Source organism: Myotis myotis, unplaced genomic scaffold (genome assembly GCF_014108235.1).
Source record: "Myotis myotis isolate mMyoMyo1 unplaced genomic scaffold, mMyoMyo1.p scaffold_m19_p_8, whole genome shotgun sequence".
NCBI lineage: Eukaryota > Metazoa > Chordata > Mammalia > Chiroptera > Vespertilionidae > Myotis > Myotis myotis.
This window is the reverse complement of record NW_023416390.1, coordinates 46,639,475-46,662,003: the sequence shown is the minus strand read 5'-3', so window position 1 is coordinate 46,662,003 and position 22,529 is coordinate 46,639,475. Positions and strand designations below refer to the sequence as shown.

The 22,529-nt window shown below is 35.6% G+C and overlaps 1 protein-coding gene across 1 annotated transcript in view; it reads right to left on the bottom strand.

Annotated features, from left to right (window-relative positions):
* TLK1 (tousled like kinase 1) overlaps window positions 1–22,529 on the bottom strand; it is a 160,271-nt gene that overhangs the window by 99,370 nt on the left and 38,372 nt on the right. Inside the window, exon 2 of the mRNA XM_036318543.1 lies at window positions 10,457–10,575. Within this exon, the coding sequence (XP_036174436.1) occupies window positions 10,457–10,575 (119 nt within the window). The remainder of the gene's footprint in view (window positions 1–10,456; window positions 10,576–22,529) is intronic.

Here is a 22,529-nt window from a genome sequence, read left to right as displayed (position 1 = left end):
CCAGCAATTTCACTCCTGGGTATTTATCCAAAGAAAACAAAAACAGTAGGTTGAAAAGATATGTGCACCCCGTATTCATTATTTACAATAACCAAGACATGAAAGCAATCTATACCCATGAATGGATAGAGAAAATATGATGTGTTGTATATATGTACACACACAATGGAATGTTATTCAGACATTGAAAAGAAGAAAATCTTGTCATCTGTGACAACATGAATGTACCTTGAGAGCATTATGCTCAGTGAAATACATCAGATAGAGCAGTGGTTCTCAACCTTCCTAATGCCGGGACCCTTTAACCCTTTTCGGTCCAATGTGGAGGCTGACTCGACAGACCAGGCGCTAGAGCAGGTCCAATGTCGAGGCTGAGGTCGACACCGCAAACCGGTTCAACATTCAATCCCGTCAATTAATTTGAACCAGACTGTTTGAATTCCAAAAATAAAATTGGACCACAAAGGGTTAATACAGTTCCTCATGTTGTGGTGACCCCCAATTTCACTGTTACAAATTGAACATAATTAAAACATAGTGATTAATCACAAAAACAATATGTAATTATATATGTTTTCTGACGGTCTTAGGCGACCCCTGTGAAAGGGTCGTTGGACCTCCAAAGGGGTCGCGACCCACAGGTTGAGAACCACTGAGATAGAGAAAGACAAAAAGACTGCATGATCTCACTTATATGTAGAATCTAAAACCAAAAACAAAACTGAGCTCATAGATACAGAGAATAAATTGGTGGTTGCCAGAGTTAGGACGTGGGGGATGGGAAAGGGGTCAAAGGATAGAAACATCCAGTTATAATGTACAGGCATGGTGACTATAGTTAATAATACTGTATTGCACATTTGAAAGTTCATGAGATAGTAAATTTTAAAAGTTCTCATTATTAAGAAAAAACAATTTTAACTATGGATGGTAACAGAAGTTTACTAGACTTATGGTGATCATTTTGAAATATATATAAGTATGGAATCATTATGTTGTACACCTGAAACTAAAAGCCTAAGCAAGTGACCGTTATGACAGAATGACTGGTTGCTATGACATGCACTGACTACCAGGGGGAAGTGCTCAACGCGGGAGCTGCCCCAATCGCCAATGGGGCCTGTTGGCCAACCTTCTGGTCCCTCCCCCTGGCCAGCATGCCCCGATCGCTGGGACGGGGAACTGGGGGTGGGAGGCTGCGAAGGCCTACTCTTGCACAAATTTCATGCATCGAGCCTCTAGTAATAATATATACAATGAAATAATGATCAAACCAAAAATTGAAATATATATTAATTAAGATAAGGTCAGGGAAGTGTATTTCTATAGGAAGTCAATATAAATCTAAAAATGAAAAAGACAAAGACCTATACTAATCTCATTTAGAAATACAGACAGATAACACAAAAGATATGCAATATAATAAAAAGCTGGATGGTGAGAAGAACTGCCTCTGTGAAGAATGACTGCAGGACTGGAAGAATGGAACATGGATCTACTAATTTTCATTACAGGCCTGGTAGAACAATGTGGCTTTTGAAACTCTGACCATGGACTGTGTGTCTCTTCCTTCTTGATTTGTAGGAATTTTTTACATATTCAGGGTATAAATCCTCTATGACTTACCTTTCCACTCATATATTGGTGTCATTTAAAAGTAGTTACATTTATCAAATATTTTCCTTTATAGTTAGTACCTTTTATGACCCAATTATGAAATCGCAGAATCAGCCTGGGTTAGGTTGCTACTGGGGCACTGTCAGCCCCAAATCTGTTTCACCGCACCCCTGACCCAGAAAGTTGGGAGGAGAGAGCCGATGGGTGTCCAGATCCTGAAGGCTGGGCCTGCAGGAGGGGCCTCGCAATCTGGGACCCCTTGGGGGATATTGGAGGCCCACAGGCCAGGCTGAGGGACCTCATCAGTGCACGAATCCATGCACCAGGCCTCTAGTTAAAATACAAAAGCCAACAGGCACATGGAAAAAATTTCATTACAGAAATATAAATTTCTCCCTCCCACATCAGTCCCACTATTAAGAGGCAACTACTTTAAAAAACTGTTAATTAAATTTTTGAATAGGCAATGTAAACAGGCTATTACTTCCTGTTTGTTTCTTACCTTTCAAGAGGCTCTATTGTCTACACTAGCAAATTAAATATACATTCTTTGGTTCCTCCCTTCTTAAGCAAAACATAATGTTATGTAGACTGTCCTGCACTGCCTTCTTTTCTCTTACTATATCTTGAAGAAATTTCCAAATCTACACATAGATCTTCATTCCTTTTTCCTTTGCAACTTCCTTTCTTTCAAACAGGTGCAGAGTATTCCACTGCATGTACTACAGTTCAATAAGTCCTTCATTGACCTTACCATGACAGATGAAGAATTTAGTTTCATTGGTATCAGCTTCCCCTTCCTCCTGTTATATGCATTTATATTTTTGTTTTTTCAAATCATCACCTTCAATTTAAATAATATACTTGTGTACATTTTTTCTTTCACTTTAAAATGTGTGACTCATTATGTAAAACAAGAAAATAAATCTTTACATTTAGCTCCTTCTCTCAACATGACAGCTACACAATAACTTTACATTAGTACAATTTATATTTACCTTTACTTCCTATCAGTAATCCCACAACAGAGCCACAAACTCATAACACAAGGATCGGCTTAGGGTAAGATTAAAGAAGGAGCATATGATGGAATAAAAGTTCTCTCTCCAGTCAGTTTTTGTTATTAGCTATGAACAATGAATTAGCAAATGCTGAATCATCACCACTAGGGGAAATACACTGTTAGGTTCCTGTTTCTTCAATATTTTCCTCAACCAATCAATATATACCTTGTTTTATATAGAAGTGTGTTGTTTAAAAATACCTTAAAAATTTTTTTTTTTATTGATTTCAGAGAGGAAGAGAGAGGGAGAGCTAGAAACATCAATGATGAGAGAGAATCACTGATCTGCTGCCTCCTGCATGTGCCCCACCTGGGATCGAGCCCACAACAGGGCATGTGCACTGATGGGGAATCAAACCGTGGCCTCCTGTTTCATAGGTTGACGCTGAACTACTGAGCCACCAAGGCTGGGCTAAAGACACCTTTTTATTTTATTTTACTTTATTTTTTTAAAATATATTTTTTATTGATTTTTTACAGAGAGGAAGGGAGAGAGATAGAGAGTTAGAAACATCGATGAGAGAGAAACATCGATCAGCCGCCTCCTGCACATTTCCCACTGGGGATGTGCCCGCAACCCAGGTACACGCCCTTGACCGGAATCGAACCTGGGAACCTTTCAGTCCGCAGGCTGACGCTCTATCCACTGAGCCAAACCGGTTTCGGCCTAAAGACACCTTTTTAACACATAGTGTCAATTCACTATAACTCGTGCCCAAATGGAGCTTATCACCTCGTATTCTCTCCCTCAGGCACTTCACAGTTTGTGCTTAGAACACTAGACAGTTTATAACTGTCATATCTTCTCTGTGAATTCTTAGTCCTTAAAAAATCTTTGTATCATTCAGGCTTTTGGTTTTGAGAAATGTTTTGATATTCATTCATGCATTCAAAAATATTTACTAGTATTGAGAGCATTAGTAATGTTGATGATGCTGAGGTATAGCTGTGAAAAAAAGGCTTAAGTCCAATGCTAGACAGCAGTACAGCATTACTACCCTTAGGGCTATTCTGAACAGCGAAACTACCAATAAAAGGCACAAAAATGTGAAAAACATGGCACTAAGTAAACTGCGAACAGAACATGGGCGCTGAAACATGTAGGCAGAATGTCACTTTGTTCAGCCTCAAGTGAAAACTTTCACCACTTTCCACAGGTACAGGCCGATGAGTGACCAGCAAAACCAATGGGAGAACTGATTTTAAGGCTACACATAAATTTTAGCAAATTAATTTGCAATTACAGAATCCTTGAATAAAGAGAAATGACTATTGTGTATGTATGTATTTCTATCAAATCAAGCTTATAAATTATATGGTGCAAATTGTCTGGATAGCCTTGATCTTTTACACATATTTGAACAGTCAAAATCTAAGATAAGTATATCAAAACCCCTCATTCTAACTGTACTTTAATAAATTCACAATGTGTTTTTAGGACTGTTTGACATATAGAAGTTTATAACTGTCATATCTTCTCTGTGAATTCTTAGTCCTTAAAAAATCTTTGTATCATCCAGGCTTTTGGTTTTGAGAAATGTTTTGATATTCATTCATGCATTCAAATATATTTACTAGTATTGAGGTCATTAGTAATGTTGATGATGCTGGGGTATAGCTGTGAAAAAAAGGCTTAAGTCCAATGCTCATGAGATTTACATTACGAGAAGGGAAACAGACCATAAACAAACATATAAATATTTAACATTATGTAAGGAACCAACAGTAATTTTTTAAAAATTAAGTGGAGCAAAGGATAGTGTGATACAGGTATCATTTTATGTAGAATGGTTAGAGAAAGCCTCTCTGAAGAGGTGACATTTGAACAGAAATTTTAATTAAGTGAGGAAGAAGTGTGTTGGAGGCAACAGGCAAATAAACCAGTGTGGGTGCAGACGTGAGACAGTTATTAAATAGGGAAGTTAGTCTAGAACTAGATCAGAAGGTCTTGTTAGGACACGATGAAGGCATTTATTTTTATTTTAAATATCATGGGAAGTCTTTGGAAGATTCTGAGTTGGGGAGAAACTGATCTAAAATTTATATTTAATTCCACTTTCTTTTTCTTTATGATTACCTGAAATATTTTCTTTCCAGTTATTTCCAATCTCTGTCATTTTGGGGTAATGTTTCTTGTCAACAGCCTAGATTCTCATTTACTGTGGTAACATACTTTTGGAAGATAAATTTTTTTTCAAAATAAAACATTGTAAAGAAAGGGGTAAGAGGGAAAAACCCCCTGGAGGAATACATACCAGTTTTTGAGAAAAAAGGAATCGTTAATGAGTATAGTGTGTCATCATAATACTAAAACCAGAAAATAAGTATCTTTAAAACATCAGAAAAAACTCCATTTATCCAATGGAAAGCAAGGAGTGAAGGGAATAAAAGTACAAATAAAAGACATTAAACAACGGCAAAACTAAGTTAAAAAATAACATTATAATAAATGTAATGGAAAAACGCACCCTTTAGGAGGTAAAAAGCTCATCTTCGCTCAAAAAGACATGTTGTCTACAAGAAACACACTTAAAAAAAAAAAAAAAAAAAAAAAAAACAAGGAAAAATAAAATAGAAAAACAAATACCCAAGACAAAAATATATCAAAAGAAAGCTAAGAATGTAATCTTGAAATTTGAAAAAATGGTAGTCATGAAAACAACACAATAAGTAGATATATGCATGTAAAAAAAATATAGCCTTAAAATACATGAAGTAAAACTACATAAATCAATAATCACAGCTAAAGATTTTAATACACCTCTCTCAGAAAAAGACAGACCAAGCTGAGAATATAGAAAATATTAAGGTCTGAACAAAGAGAATTAAAAGATATTAGATATGGACTGTTTATTTTTAGGTATATTTCAGGGATTGACATCACACAAACTATATATTTTTTAAATGTAGTGCAAATTAGAAATCCATAAAAAATGAATAGCTCAAAATATCCCACATAAAATAACCCTTGTGTTAAAAAGAAAATGATGAAATATATAAATCTAAAAATTCAATTTACACAATGGAATTCTATGCAGCTGTAAAAAAGGATCTTTTATCCTTTGAGATAGCATGGAGAGGACCTGAAGAATATTATGCTAAGCGAAGTAAGCCAGTCAGAAAAAGACAAGTGTCACATGATCTCACTTATATGTAGAATTTAATGAACAAAATAAAATGATGAACAAAAAAGATCCAGAGACATTGAAGCAAGCAACAGACTGACATATTTCAGAGGGGGAGAGGGGAGGAGCAGGAAGAGATTAACTAATGCACTTACATGCATATATGCACAGCCCATGGACAGACAGACAACAGTGTGGGGAAGGCCTAGGGAGGGGAAAGGGGTCAGTGGAGTGGAAAAAAAGGGGACATCTGTGATAGTTTCAACAATAAAAATAAATTTTAAAAAGGAAATATATAAATCTAAATAATATAACTGAGCTGATATTACTTCACACCCACTAGAATGTCTGAAATGAGAATCATAGCACTGAATGTTGGTAAGGATGTGGAACAATTAAAATTCTTATATGTACTGTTGATCACAGTAAAAAACTTTACAAACACTTTGGGGAAAAATCTGTTTCTAATCAACATTAAAACATACTCCTACCCTACTCCACGCCTAAGTATTCTCTCAAGAGAAATGAAAATATATAGCCACGAAAAGATTTACACATGGAGGTTTATTTGTGTTGTTGCCGTTGAGATCATTCTTTTTTGTTGTTGTATGGATATACCAGTTTGTTCTCTATTTGTAGAATGATATTTGGATGTTTTCAAATTTTGCTTGTTATGAATAAGGTTGCTATAAATATTCTTGTGGTGGGGTTATACAATTGTATATATTTGTCAAAACTTATAGCAGAATTATGTAATAAAAAGGATTAATTTTACTACATGTAAATTATACTTTAATAAAAACGATGGGGGATCTCATAACTGAATGCTTAAAATGTATTTGTTATAAATTGTGTCTCTATGTAAGTAAATAAGCTAATGCATTTAACCCAGTTGCTGAAAGAAGAGCCACAGAGGAAAAACCCAAAGTAACAACTATGAAGACAAAAAGCAATGTGGAAAAAATCAGTGAAACAGATTAAAACCAAAATCTGTTTCTTTGAAAGAGTCATTAGATTAGTCATTAGATTAGTCAGAGCTCTGACAAGAATGTATACAAGAAGGAGTATGAAAAAATAAACGGAAAGGAATTAACAAAGGAGGCTTAAAAAAAAGTGTTATAACTATACACTAATAGGTTTAAAAGCTTACATGAAATGGGTTAGTATGTAAACTAAATAGTATTTAAAATTTTAAATGGTAGTAAAAGACCTCCACTCCCAACAAATCCCAGGCCAAGATAATTTTACAGGTAAATGCCTCCCATCGTCCACTGTATATTTCCTATCATATACAGGATATTAAAAAAAAAAAATGAAAATAGTGAAAGGGGAAGCAGTTCATTTTATGGGGCTAGTGTGATACTGATTTATAAAACAGATAAGGTAAGATAATGACAATGTTCTGTATCTTGAGAGGGATGTGGATTACTTCAAGTATACACATTTGTCAAAACTCACTGAACTCTTCAGATCTGTACATCTATTTCTTCTGTAAGCCACACACAAAAATCCTACATAATAAAAGCCTAATCTGCAAATAGACCAAACAGCGGAACGACCAGTCGCTATGACACTCAATGCAGGAGCTGCCCCTGGTTATCAGTGCACTCCCACATGGGGAGCGCCACCTAACCAGAAGCCGGGCTCACGGATGGCAAACACGGCGGTGGTGGCGAGAGCTTCTCCCGCCTCTGAGGCAGCACTAAGGAGCAATGAGCCGAGCGGTAAGGAGCAGCGAGCAGGCAGGCAGTAAGGAGTGAGGGGTCCCGGACTGAAAGAGGGTGCAGGCCGGGCTGAGGGGAGCCCCCTTCCCCACCAGTGCACGAATTTTGTGCACTGGGCCTCTAGTCCTAAATAAAATAGTTAATCATGCATTAAGTCCAATAAATATATTTTTGAAAATAGTGTATCATAACCTAGTAGGGTTTATCCTAAAAATGCAAACAGGTTCAACATTTTTAAAAAATCTAACAATATAATTCACATAATAAAAGGAGAAAAATTTTATGTCTTTCAACCAAGAACAAAAAAAGGCCTTCATATAGTTCAACAATATTTATGATTTTTAAACAAACACACAAACAAGCAAACCTCTTAACTAACAAGGAAAAGAAAAGTTCTCCTTTAATTTAGGCATGGTAATAGACACAAAACCTATAGCAAACATTACAATTAATGGAGAAACATTAAATTTTTCTTGAACAAGACCAAGTACTGAAGTTGATGACCACTACAAGGAATAAATATACTGCGGTGTAAGAAATAAAACTCATTTTTGGAACATAATTTATTTATTTATTTTTAGAAAAACCAACAGCAAGACTGTTACATACAAAAAAAAAAGACCAACCTATAAAAATCAAAAGCCTCCTGATAAGCAATAACTAACTATAAAATATAATAATAAATACTTCAGTCACAAAAACTTGAAAGTATTCAGGAATTAGACAAAAAAAATCCACAAAACTAGCCAAAAATTCCTAAGAACTACACTGAAGAAACAATAAATGTGGAGACATTTCATGTACTTAAATGGGACAAGCTAAACTTATAAAAATTCAGTACTCCCCAAATTAATCTATAAATTCAATGCATCCAAGATAAAAATTCCATTTAAATCATTTAAGGAAAAAGATACAAATAAGTTATTATAGAAAAAGAATCCCTAAGTTGCTAACAAGCAAATGAAGAGATGCTCAATTTTATGAAGAAATGAAGGTCCATAATAACTAAATCAACTTTACAAAAGAAGATTTTGTGTGTGTGGTGTGTGTGTGTGTGTGTGTTTAATGTGATACTGGTACTAGAAAACAGACAGAGCACTGGAACATAAGAGAAATTTCAGAGACAGATCGGTATATAAATATATATATATATATATATATATATATATATATATGGCAACTTAATATATGATAAAGTTGGCATCACAAATCAGTGGAAAAATACAAAAGATTTAAGAAGCATCCTATATAATAAAAGCCTAATATGCAAACTGTTCGACCAGGAGTTCAACCGCTCACTATGACATGCACTGACCACAAGGGGTGGCGCAGAACATGGTGGGCGTCAGCGACGCAGTGCTGGCAGTGGGCGGCAGTGGAGGTGCTGCCGACCTGGATGGGCCCTGACAAGAGCAGGACTGCAGCGGGATGGTAGAGCAGGTGAGTGGGTGGCGCCAGGCCAAGGAGGGTGCAAATGGGAGCCCAATCACCCTGCCAATCGCCACAGAGACGGCAACTAGCGGCAGTGACGGGGGCCCCAGCCCCCATCTAACGCCCTGAAGATGGTGATCAGTGGCGGCGGCAGGGGGCAGGGCTGCCTGTCCTTCCATGCCAGATGCTCACACTTTGATCGCCAGCCAGGCCTAGGGACTGCATCCGTGCACAAATTTCATGCACTGGGCCTCTAGTTACTGATAAAGCTGGTTCACTACATGGTAAAAAATAAAACTGGATCCCTATCAACATTATATAAAAGGTGAGGCCTAAATGGACTAAAGAGCAAGTATGACAGTAAAACTATAAAAGAAATAGAAGAAACTGTAGAATATCTTTGTGGAGCAGGGTTGGGGAGAAGTATTTAACTTTTAGAATACCATCAGGATTCACTAGACCCAATTTTAGTTTTCAAGCTTCTTTGTCAAGCAGTTCTAACTATTCGTAAAGATTGCTATTTCAAGACTTTTATTCTTTCTTAGAGATCATCCAAAGAATAAAAATAAAATTTATTTTAAATAGAATAAAATGCTCAAAATAACTGGTGATATAAGGAAAACAATGAGACATTATTTCATACCTATAAGACTACCAAGAATGATGAACCTGGATGATGCCGGTGAATATGAGATGTGGGGATATAAAAACATTCATGCACTCCACTCTGCTGAAAGTGCAAACTGGTTTTGTACAACTGTTCTGAATAGTAGTCTTGTACTATTTCCTCCACCTAAGTCTACACATACCCCATGTTCTAGCAGTTCTGCTCTTGGGAATATACCCTAAATAACTACTCACAAAGTTCTAAAAGAGAACAAGTACAAGAAACTCACTGTAGTGTGAGGCAGTGGGGAGTTGAAAACTACCTAATGTCTATCAGTGAAAAACAAACAGATACACTATTGAGTTTTTTGCTGTAGTCAGAAGCAGTGGATTAATGTACAGATAGGAATATGCATAATAGGGACAAGAGAGAAACAGAGGATAAGAAAGGTAAAAATTATGTAACAGGAGAAAGATACTTCTTTTTACCACTGAAACCTAATATGCTGTATTATATCATAATGCCCCTGAAATGATATATATGCTATATAAGAAATATGGTTCATAAACACTGAATTTTTTTCTATATATTATAAAAATTATAGTAAGGAACTAGAGGCCTGGTGCACAAAATTCATGCACGGGTAGGGCCCCTAGGCGTGGCCGGCAATCAGGGCCAATTGGGGCCTTCCTTCGTTCCAATGCTAGCCCCTGGTGGTCAGCACACGTCATAGTGAGTGGTCGACCTCCCAGTTGGTCAAACTCCTGAGCGGGACAATTTGCATATTAGCCTTTTATTATACAGGCTATTTTTCTGTTAAGCATAAAATATATTTTAGACCATTTAATGTAAGGAAAGAATGTCAAATACAGATTATAATTTCACTCACTTTAGCTCCAACACTGCAGCTCCCAGTGCTCCCGGTGCTCCCAGTTGCAACTCCTGTAAATCTAGCTTCCAATAATTCTTGCCTTCTTGGATCCAGACTATGAAGCTCATCCATTGCACCTAATAAGAAAACAAAGTACACACACAATATATACATATATCTTTAAATATAAACACAAAATACATATATGTGTTTAATTGATATGTCACTAAACTTAATGAATTCTACAAAGAGATGAAAGAGACTTTATAATGTCCACTCTCATTTATCAAAACAACCTACAGTGGATTTCGAACAGTTCTAATTGCAATTCACATTAAGAAATATATTTTCCACCTAACTCAGATACATACATACATATTAAAAAATTCCACAAATACTTCTTACTGCAAACAGTGTACATCAATATTTTCTAGTCTATTCCAGTCTATTAAAAAAGAAAAACACTGGTTGTGAGCTATTAAATTGATTTCATGAAGTTTTTGTATAGTTGATAGTTTTGAATGTTTTCTGTTTCTATCTGGTAGATAAAAAACACACACATAAACAGATCAGTAAGGTAATATCTGTTATTAAACAAGCACCTTGAGAACGAAGGGGAGAAATTAACACCCTCATATAATTGCTACTATGCAGACTAAAGCACCACAAATTTTACCTAAAGTTCAATTAAACTCTTAACAAACTCTTTTATCCATGCTTGCTAATTCTCTGCTGACATGAGTGCTTCTCAAAGGGAGCAAGAAGGGTATTATTACCCGAATCCAGAATCACATGTGGAACATTTTCAAATGATACTGGAGTCCTTCCACACACCCTGACAATCCTCTCCTACAGATTAAGAATTATTCTTATAAACCGTATTTAAAGTTCCCTTCATTCCTTTCTTCTTCATTTGGGCAAAGAACTAGATGGATAATGACCATGCTTCCACATTTATTTGCTTCCCTGTATCTGAATGTCTTCCCTGTGTACTTCTTTTTCCATCTCAAACGGGTAAACTGCCTTTAAAAAGCTTCAAGCCTTTATTTTTTGCTTTTGACCGAAATTCCTTCTAGATATCCAAGAGATCTTGCCTGTGTCTGAATCCCATCTCGTGCACCTGTTCCCTCTTTGCCTCCTTAGGCCTTCATTTATATGTCTTTTTTTTAAAAAAAAAACACTTTCTTGCGCTGCCAGTGTGGCTCAGTGGATGAGTGCTGACCTACGAACCAGGAGGGCACTGTTCTATTCCAAGCAGGGCACATGCTCGGGTTGCGGGCACAATTCCTAGTAGGGGGTGTGCAGGAGGTAGCTGATCAATGATTCTCATCACTGATATTTCTTTCTCTCCTCCCTCCCTTCCTCTCTGAAATAAAAAAGAATATATATATTTAAAAAACAAACAAACTACTGTCTCTTGAATTCTATGCTATTAATATAATTCTTTCCTTAAGTTGGTGATTTATAACCATAACCACCTTAGGTCTCTGGAATCTAATTTCTATTATAAGCATACTTCTGACAAAGTACTCTCACCATCAATGCTTCCACTTTTTTCTTATCCTGCTATTATATCAAAAATTGTTTACTACTCCTTTCGGGGGGGGGGAGGGGGGTGATAAAAAAACACCTCTCAATCCTTGGTTTTTAAAATACACATTCTAGTTTTCAGAATTCAACCATGTCTTTTCTGCTTCTCTGCTTGTTCTCTGTTAGCTATGAATACTACCAAGGGTCAATTCAGGGCTGTCTGCTCTCTTTTCATATCCCCTCACATTTCAAACTGATGATTCTCAAATGAAACACCTAGTATATGACAAGTTAGTCAAGTCTTAAGGTTGGCACTGGAAATAAAGCAGTAATAAGATAGACTGGCCTCAAACAGCTTACAACTCAGAGATTTTGCTATCAATTCTACCTTGCCACAGGATTATTTTGAAAACATTAAATTACATTTAAAAAATAATTACATAGTCGCTATAAATATTCTTGCACAATTACTTTTGTAAACAAATGTTTCATTTTAATACCGATGAGTAGGATGGATCATGAGGATGTTGCATATGAACTATTTAAGAAACTGCCAAAAGTCTCCAAAGTGGTTGTACTATTTAACACTCCTGCGTAATCACCAATATTTGATGTTGACTTTTAAAAATCTGTATTATAGCAGTGTGAAGTGCTACTCAGCTTTGACTTTGATTTGCATTTCCTTGATTACTAATGACATTAGCAACTTTTCATGATCTTACTGGCAATTTGTATATATCTTTACTGTTGATGTTGTTAAGAACACTGTCAAGTCCTCTGCCCAATTTTTTATTAGATTGTTATTTACATGTGGGAATTATTTATGTATTCTAGTTACAAGTCATTGTCAGATCATTAATAGATGATAAGTAGATAGAAAAACAATTTCTCTAAGTCTCTAATATTTTCCCATTTTCTTTATGCTGTTTTGACGAGCAGAAGTGTTTCATTTTGGTGAAATAAAGATTATCTAATTTTTCTATTTTGATTATTATTTTTCTATCCTAAGAAAATTTTGCATGCCTTAAAGTAAAAAAATAGCATCTTTATAAGTTTTGTTTTTCTTTTGAGGTCCACGATTCATCCTAAATTAATATTTGTATATGGTATGAGGTTAAGGATTTCCCCCAATGTATTTTTCCTATTTTATTACCATCATTCATTAAGAAACAAAACAAACAAACAAAAACCAAAACCCAAAATTCTACACCAATAAATAGTCTTGGTGACTCTGTCAGGTCAAAAATAGTAACAAGTATATGTTACTGGTCTACAGACAGACATATAAACCAAAGAAATAAAATAGAAAGCCCAGAAATAAACCCTCACATATATGATCAAATGATTTTCAACAAATGCGCAAAGACCATTCAATGGGGAAAGGACAGTCAACAAAATTTTGTTGGGAAAACTGGATATCCACTTACAAAAATATTAACTTGGGCCCTTATCTTAATATCATATATAAAAATTAACTCAAGCTCTGGCTGGTTTGGCTCAGTGGATAGAGCATTGGCCGGAAGACTGAAGGGTATCAAGTTTGATTCCGATCAAGGGCACATACCTTGGTTGCAGGCTCGATTCCCAGGCCTGGTTGGGTGTGTGCAGGAGGCAACCAATCAATATGTCTCTTTCACATGGATATTTCTGTGTGTCTCTCCCCCTCCCTTCTACTCTGTCTAAAAATTAATGGAAAAATACCCTAAGGTGAGAATTAACAACAGATAAATAAAATTAACTCAAAATGGATCAAATATTTAAACACAAGACACAAAACTAAACATAAGACACAACTCTTAGAAGAAAACATAGGGGAAAACCTTAATGTAATAGGATTTGTCAATGATTTCTTGGATTTTGAAACCAAAAGCACAGGCACTAAAAGAAAAAATAGGTAAGTTGGACTTTATAAAAATTAGAAACTTCTGTGCATCCAACGACACCACAAAGAAAGTAAAAAAGCAGCCCAAAGGATGGGTGAAAATATCTGCAAATCAAATATCTCATAAAGGACTGATACGCAGAATGTATAAAGAAATCCTCCAACTCAACAAGAAAACTAAAACCCAATTTTAAAATGGGCAAAGGACTTAAACAGACATTTCTCCAAAAAAGATATGCAACTGACCAATGAACACATAAAAGGCTCAATATCATTAATCATTAGGGAAATGCAAATCAGAACTACAATGAGATACCACTTTACAACCATTAGGATGGATATTATAAAAAGAAAAAAAAAAGTGTATTAGCTAGGATGTGGAGAAATTTGAACCCTTGTACACTGCTGGAATGTAACCTGGGGCAGTTACGTGAAAAACTGTATGGCATCTCCTCAAAAAATAAAACGTAGAATTACCATATGATTTAGAAAGTCCACTTCTGAGTATAAATCTAGTAGAAGTGAAAGCAAGGACCAGAACAGATATTTGTACATCTCATGTTGATAGCAGCATTATTCACAATAGCCAAAATGGTGAAAGCAACTTTGTCCACAATAAATAAATAAATAGATAAAATGTGGTATATACACAAAATGGAATATTAGTCAGTGTTTAAAAATGAAGGAAATTTTGACACAGGCTGCAACACAGATGAACTTTGAAGATAGTAGTCTAAGTGAAGTAAGCCAGACACAAAAGGACAAATAAGTACTGTCTGATCCCACTTATATGAGATTCCTAGAGTACTCCAATTCACAGAAACTAAAAGTACAATGATGGCTGACAGAGACTGAGGGGCATGGTGGAATGGAAAGTTAGTGTTTAATGGACAGAGCGTTTCAGTTGGGAAAGACAGAAGTTCTGGAGATAGATGTTGGTAATGGTAGTACAACTGAACCATACACCTAAAATTAGTTAACATGGTAAATTTTATATTATGTATATTTTACCACATTCTTAAATTTTTAAAAAGAAAAAAATTGGACTTCATAAAAATTTTAACTTTGCTATTTCAAAAGACATGGTTATAAAAATTAAAACACAAACAAGAGACTAGGAAAACAATGTTTTCAAAATATATACTAGTATGTGCTATATTGCTATATACTATGTCCATTCCTTAGCTTGGTAATAGATTTGATGGCCGAGAAATTTAGTAGAGAAGATGAGGACATCTCATCAGTCCCCACTTTGACCTGGATCAGCTTATAATGTAGTATTTTGTTTCCCATCATTTTTTTCTTAGATGTATAGCTTTCTCTAGGACTTCCTCCTCCCCCATGAGATCCAAGGCAAAAAAACAAGACAAAACAAAAAACACACACAATGTTTCTAACTGAAAACTCTTACTAGGGTTTCCAATCTCACTATAGTCCTTAATACCTTCTAACAAGTTTTTACGACATTTTAAAGAGGCAATATATGCAAGAGCCCCTAGTATAACCCCTGGCACATAATAGATGCTTAACAAGTACTAGTGTACCTATCTAAAAAGCTAACCTTGAATATACTAAAGTCTGCTTCTCTAAATGTAGTCCCATCTGTCATCACCTCAGATGCTTACAAGGAATACAAAATCCTGGGTCCCACCTCAGGCCTATCACATCAGAATCTGCATTTTAACTACATCCTCATGTAATTACTTTGTGCATTCATGTTAGAGAAGCATTGCTATAGGAGTCCACAAACTTTTTTTGTAAAGGGCCAGATCATAAGTATTTTAGTCTTTCCAGGCAATAGGCAAAAATCACATAGATGCTATTATAACAAGAGAAAAGCTTTTTAATAAAAAAATTCAAGATATAATAAGAGCTGAGTATAACCCATAATAATAAAAGCATAATATGCTAATTAGACTAGACATCCTTCCGGATGAAGCCAGGGCTGTAGGCCCGGGATCGAGACAGCTGCCAGCAGCTGTGAGGGAGGGATCCAGGAAGCCGCGGCTGCAAAGGCCTACACTTAAATGAAATTTCGTGCATTGGGCCTCTAGTATTTTATAATATGTAAGTCTACTAATTAAAAGAATGAAATTTGGGGGGCGGGGGGGGGGGGGTAACGTTTCACTTAATTGAAGCTCCCTGTCATCAAAATCTATTGCACATGCTCATCTTTGTTAATGCTCATCAGACTTTATGTATTTATCTTTGAAAATGTCTTTTCTGACAGATAGGTACTGTCAAATACTCTATCAGTCCACAAGCACATGATTTTAATTAAGCATATTCATTACTTCAAAGGCAGTTATAGAAGTCTATTAGATTCTTTTGGTATGTCTTTCAATATATCATTACATTGCAGATTAATCACTTCCAATCGAAAGTTAGATAGAAGTTCCCCAAGTGCACTATTAAATGGATTTTGAAATATGGAAACTTGTTGCATTTGCATGTTTCAATGCTGGAAAAATGATGCTGGAACTGTAGTCAGAGGCTGAAAAAATATATTCATGAAAATTCATGGGGTAATGAAGATCTCACTTTTGACAGCATGAGAAATGTGTAAAGCAGCTTGATGTCACTCGTGGTTCAAACATCAGTTGCCACTAAAATTACTTTACTGCAGCTAAATTTTGCATGTAAGCACTATTCTGCCATGTAATTTTACATTAAATTCATATAAAACATTTTCCAGCCTACAGATAAAAGTTCCAAAGCCAATTCATATTTGATAATAGTGGTTGGGATCCATCTTCTTTGTTAAGAAAAATTTCAACCTCAGCCCTTAGCTCAAATAATTGCAATAACATTTTACCTGCTAAGCCAGACAGGATGTTCAGCTTCTAACAAAAATTCATGGAGCCGATACTAGTTAAGTCCATGAGAGCCAATGAAAGTCACCACTGACAATACTGATTCAATAACATGATAAATTCAAGTATTTCCTGCAAAGTATGTGCTGAAGAATAATACAATGAATAACCACAGGCTTTGAACATCTCCTTTTAACAAGCTTTGTGAATCTGTCCAAATAAGCCTTCTTCTGTTCCATACATATTTTTACCATCGTTGTAGTATGTACATCTTAGGCAGATTCCACTTCAGTTAGTACTTAGTGTTTTCTCAACCTTGAAAATATTCTCACCTGTAGTTGTTCTACACAGACTATTCACAGAGGCTAATTTTTTTCCCCATATCAAACTTAGTACTGACACCTTCAATAAACAATAATTGAGTAGTATCAATAACATCTTTCAACTCATCAAGAGCCAAGGAAAATCACTCTATATCACTTGTCTTGTTTTTTTAGTGGACTTCAAATATCCTCAACTCTTAAATCAATGGTTCTTGATTAAATGATTGAAAAAGTTAATAGTCTAGCCCTGCGGGTGTGGTTCAGTTGGTTGGGTATCATTCCCTGGACCAGGAGGTTGCCAGTTCAGTTACCAGTCAGGGCACATGCCAGTGGGGGGTGTACAGTAGGCAGGCAGCCAATTGATGCTGCACTCTCACACAGTTGTTTCCCCCCACCTCTCTCAATCTCTTCCCCTCTCTCTAAAAATTAATAAACTATTAAAAGAAAGTTAATAGTCTAAAACAAGTTTATTTTCTCTGGACATATTTTTTGTTATTGCAATCAACAGATTTTAATTAATTCACTAAATGGCTTTCCTTGCTTGGCTAACAAATGAGCCACTCAGAAACTTATTTTGATGGCAGCCTCATTTTCTATGTTTATTTTTATGAAGAACTTATGCTCTGATGAGATATGCCTTTTTAAATGGACTGTTACTTTAAGAAAATTGAGAGTTGAAAATACTGGGTGTATGCTTAATGAAGTAATGTCAACTTATAAAGTATTCTATCACAGCTACAGTATCACTGCATAATAAGGACAATGTTTTGCTTATATAATTCAATAACGAAATAATACTCCCCTATGCCTTAAAAGCATGTTGTTCAGAGTCCATTTTTTTCTTTTCTTGTTTTGACATAATGAATATGCATTGGTATAAAATAAATAAAGAAATACTGCAGACAGGCAATACACACATCACTCAAAACACTATCAACTTTTAACAGCAGCAATGAAATTTGTAGTGAACTAAAAGCAGTACGAAGTGATGAGAATGCCATATAGGGTTTCTGTCACAACTACTCAGCTCTGTCATTATAATGCAAAAGCAGCTGTGTTCCAATAAAACTTTACTTATAAACATTAAAATTTGAATTTCACATGTCACAAAGTATTATTCTTCTTTCAATTGTTTTAACCATGCAAAAATAGGTAGTGTGCTGACTCCTTTCATAGCAAACACATTTCAAAACTTTTAATGTTTTATGGCAGTGGTTCTCAATCTTCCTAATGCCATGACCCTTTAATACAGTTCCTCATGTTGTGGTGACCCCCAACCATAAAATTATTTTCGTTGCTACTTCATAACTGTAATTTTCCTACTGTTATGAATCGTAATGTAAATATCTGATATGCAGGATGTATTTTCATTGTTACAAATTGAACATAATTAAAGCGTAGTGATTAATCACAAAAACAGTATGTAATTATATATGTGTTTTCCGATGGTCTTAGGCAACCCCTGTGAAAGGGTCATTCGACCCCCAAAGGGGTCACGACACACAGATTGCGAACCACTGTTTTATGGAATTATTTCTGACACCAAAATTTGGTCCTCATTTACAAGAGGTGAGATTTTCTGAAGGATATGGACTTTCACCATAATCCATTAAACTGTTACACAATAAATGTTTTTCCTTTTGATAAAGAAATTATAAAGGCAATATAAAGACCATACATATCATCCTTAAAGAATACCCCATCTCAAAATAAAACCATCTGCCTCTTAACTATGCTAGTATGCCACTACTCTTATTAAACTGCTCCCTAAAATGTACTGTAAATCCAAAACTTCATAAATATGTAAAACAGGAGATGTCACTACTCAAATTAGGGATCAATTACATCCTATTCTATGAAGAAACATTTTAGGGAAACAGCATAAAATGAAGGTCACAATTTGACCCATGACAACAGTTTATCATGTCCCCTTTTAATAAACATTTTCTCTCTCCTCATACACATACACATACTCAAAAAGTCACTAATAAATGTTATTAGTTATTATAATAGTGTGGCCTCAAGAGGTGGACAGTCTAAAAAAGGATGCATGTATTTGGACATATTAGTTCTGATTAGTCAAGATTACTTACTATATAGTAACTAGAGGCCTGGTGCACGAAATTTGTGCATGGAAAAGGGGAGGGGCCCTCAGTCCAGCCTGCACCCTCTTGCAATCTGGGACACCTTGGGGGATGTCCGACTGACAGGATTGGGGGATGTCTGACTGCCAGGACTGGGGCTAAACTGGCAGTCGGACATCCCTCGTGCAATCGGGGACCACTGGCTCCTAACCGCTCGCCTGCCTGCCTGATCACCCCTAACCACTCTACCTGCCTGCCTGATTGCCCCTAACCGCCTCTGCCTGCCTGATCGGCCCTAACCACTTACCTGACCTGCTTGCTTGATCACCCCTAACCTCCTCTGTTGCGGCGGCTGTATGGAAGGACGTCAGGAATGATGTCCGGAAGGTCATTTGGCTGTCCGGTCTAACTAGCATATTACACTTTCATTATTATAGATTATTATTATAGATACCATCTTTTTATAAGAAATAAATTTTTCATTATATCATATTTTAATTATCTGCCTTGATAGAGTCAAAACAAAATCAAAATATCTAGAAAGCATGTGTTAGAAAGGATCATAGCAGTTACCAATCAAAAAGTAATAGAAATGAGTTCATTCACTAAGACCTTTCTAACAGTAGATTCAACTGCTGCTAAGCCATCACCTCATATTTTTTAATTTAAAACTTCCTGAAGTCTGAAAATATTTTAATTCATTCCAGTTTTTAATGTACTTTTCATATTACATCTGATAAACTGATTTATACAAAACATTTAGGGTCTTTCTTCTATTAATACTTTTCACATTATGTCTGACAAGACAGAAAACTCTGATTAAAAAAACACAGAAATACTAGGACAAAGTCAGAAATTATTTCAACAAAACTACTCCATTTAAATAATTCTTTTTCATACTTTTTTTAATGCACTTGCAAGCATACAAAACAATACAATTTCAAGAAGTCTACACTGTTTAACACTCTAGAATTATTTCTAATTCTTGCCTTTAAATATTCATTTTAACATGATTAATAAATGGAACATCTATTTTCATGTACAGTATTTTGTATAATGTACTTAGTGAACATAAGTATAATTTTTGTTGACTACATTCCCTTTCATCATTTATTCCACAATGCTATCGTATTTAAATAGTATTCTAATTTTTGGTATCAAAGAACATGTTAAATAAGCTATCACAAAAGCAGCCCAATATCTCTATTTCCTAATAACCTTTCTCCTCCATGAATCTAATGAAAACACTTCCTACATTTTTCCCTAATGATTTAAATATTAACATTTGGAAATTTAATCCTCTTAGAACTTAATTGTATATTTCTACAATTTTTTTTCCAAAGGAAAATGTCATACAATTTCTCATAAATTCAACCTTTCTCTCTGGTCATCTATCACATTCCTATGTAAATTATTTCACTAAACTATTTCAGAGCCATCTACCTATCCATCTATCTATGCACACATACAAACATGTATGTATTATAATGTACACATAAGTATACTCACACACATACATACACATAAAGTATTTCACCTACAATGACGGAAAAGAGTAAGCATGGAAAGCTAGGTTCCTGAATCTAGTCTATAGATTCAGCTACATAAGCCTGCGGTAAAGAGAAGAGGTCTGATCTAGAATCATTCCATATCAGATTAATTACCCGACTTTATCATTAAGATGGTCATTTTAAACACTTTTGTTGTAAACCTTACAGCAAAGGATTCAGACATACTAAGACCAAAGTATTCATAGAGCTTGCATCAGAGGTAAAGCAGAGAGTTTAGATTTTGCTTCTCTATACTGTCATCACTTTAGAGATGAGAGTACTTTAATTTTAATCTTATTCTTATAAATAAAAAATAATGCCTGACAGCTAATTTTGCTTTCATCAAAACTAAATATATATACAGATAGGTAAGTTGAATAAGCATGGCCAAGTTCCTTAATGTCTTCATGTCTCAGCTTCCATATATATAAAACAAAGATAATAAAAGTACAAACCTTGTAGTTGTTAGATTAAGTTTTCATAAAGAGTTTTGAACTAAACCTGTTACAATAAATGTGAACATGTACTGTATGAATGCTAAAATACAAGTGCTCAGCAAACACTGGCATGTTAATATACGTTACATCATATAAGCTTCCTTCCAGCTTTCTCCCTAAGGTTAGAAAAAAGTTGCTGGTAGGCAGAACAGCATATATGTTAATGCCTAATTTCTATTGGTTTTAATGGGTTTTTTAATTGATTTTTTTTTCTTTTGAGAGAGAGAGAGAGAGAGAGGAAGGGAGAGCGATAGAGAGATAGAAACATTGATGAGAGAGAAACATCATCAATTAGCTGCCTCCTGCATGTCCCCTAATGGGGATTGAGCCTGAAAACTCAGGCATGTGTCCTGACCAGGAATCAGACTGGTAACCTCTTAGTTCCTGGGTCAATGCTCAACCACTGAGTCACACCAGCCAAGCCTAATTTCTTTCTGTTAATGTAGTAGTAATGTAACACGTCTTCCTCTAGCTTCAGGCATAGAATTAACTTGCTATTTTAAAAATCAATCAATCTCTGTCTGTATATATACACACACATATACATATGTATATATTCAGATGCACACATACATATGTATTTTTTTTACTAGGTTATTTATCTATTTAACATATAGTTCTCATTTTATTTTAAGATATATTTTTATTGATTTCAGAGAGGAAGGGAGAGGGAGAGAAAGAAACATCAATGATGAGAGAGAATCATTGATCAGCTGCCTCCTGCATGCCCCACACTGGGATCAAGCCCACAACCCGGGCAAGTGTCCCCCCCTTGGAATCGAACCTGGGACCCCTCAGTCCGCAGGCTGACAGTCTGTCCACTGAGCCAAATCGGTTAGGGCTATAGTTCTCATTTTAACTATAATAAATTAAGACACTGAGAGGTAAAGTTGTACTGTCTTTTGTTAGAACTTATATCCACTCAACTAAGCATCATTGTCCCAAACGAATAGTCCTAAAGAAAAATGTGTGGGGTGGGGATAGGTAGGGGAGAGGTGAGAAAGCATTACTTTAACATGTAAGAAGAAATGTTCTCCAGGAAAGCTCCAAAATAGGAATTTAGTTAAAACCTGACCTAGTGCCCTTGCCGATTTGGCTCAGTGGATAGAGTGTCGGCCCTCGGACTTAAAGCGTCCCAGGTTAGATTCCGGTCAAGGGCACATACTTCAGTTGGTTGCAGGCTTGATCCTGGCCCTGGTCGGGGCACGTGCAATAGGCCACCAATGTGCCTCTCTCACATTGATGTTTCTCTCTCTTTCTTTCTCCCTCTCCCTTCCACTCTTTCTAAAAAACAATGGAAAGATATCCTCTGGTGAGGATTAACAACAACAAAACAACCAAAAAACAAAACAACACACACACACAACCTAGTAATTACCACCTCCTCAATAAAAAGTCAACTGGTACCCGGT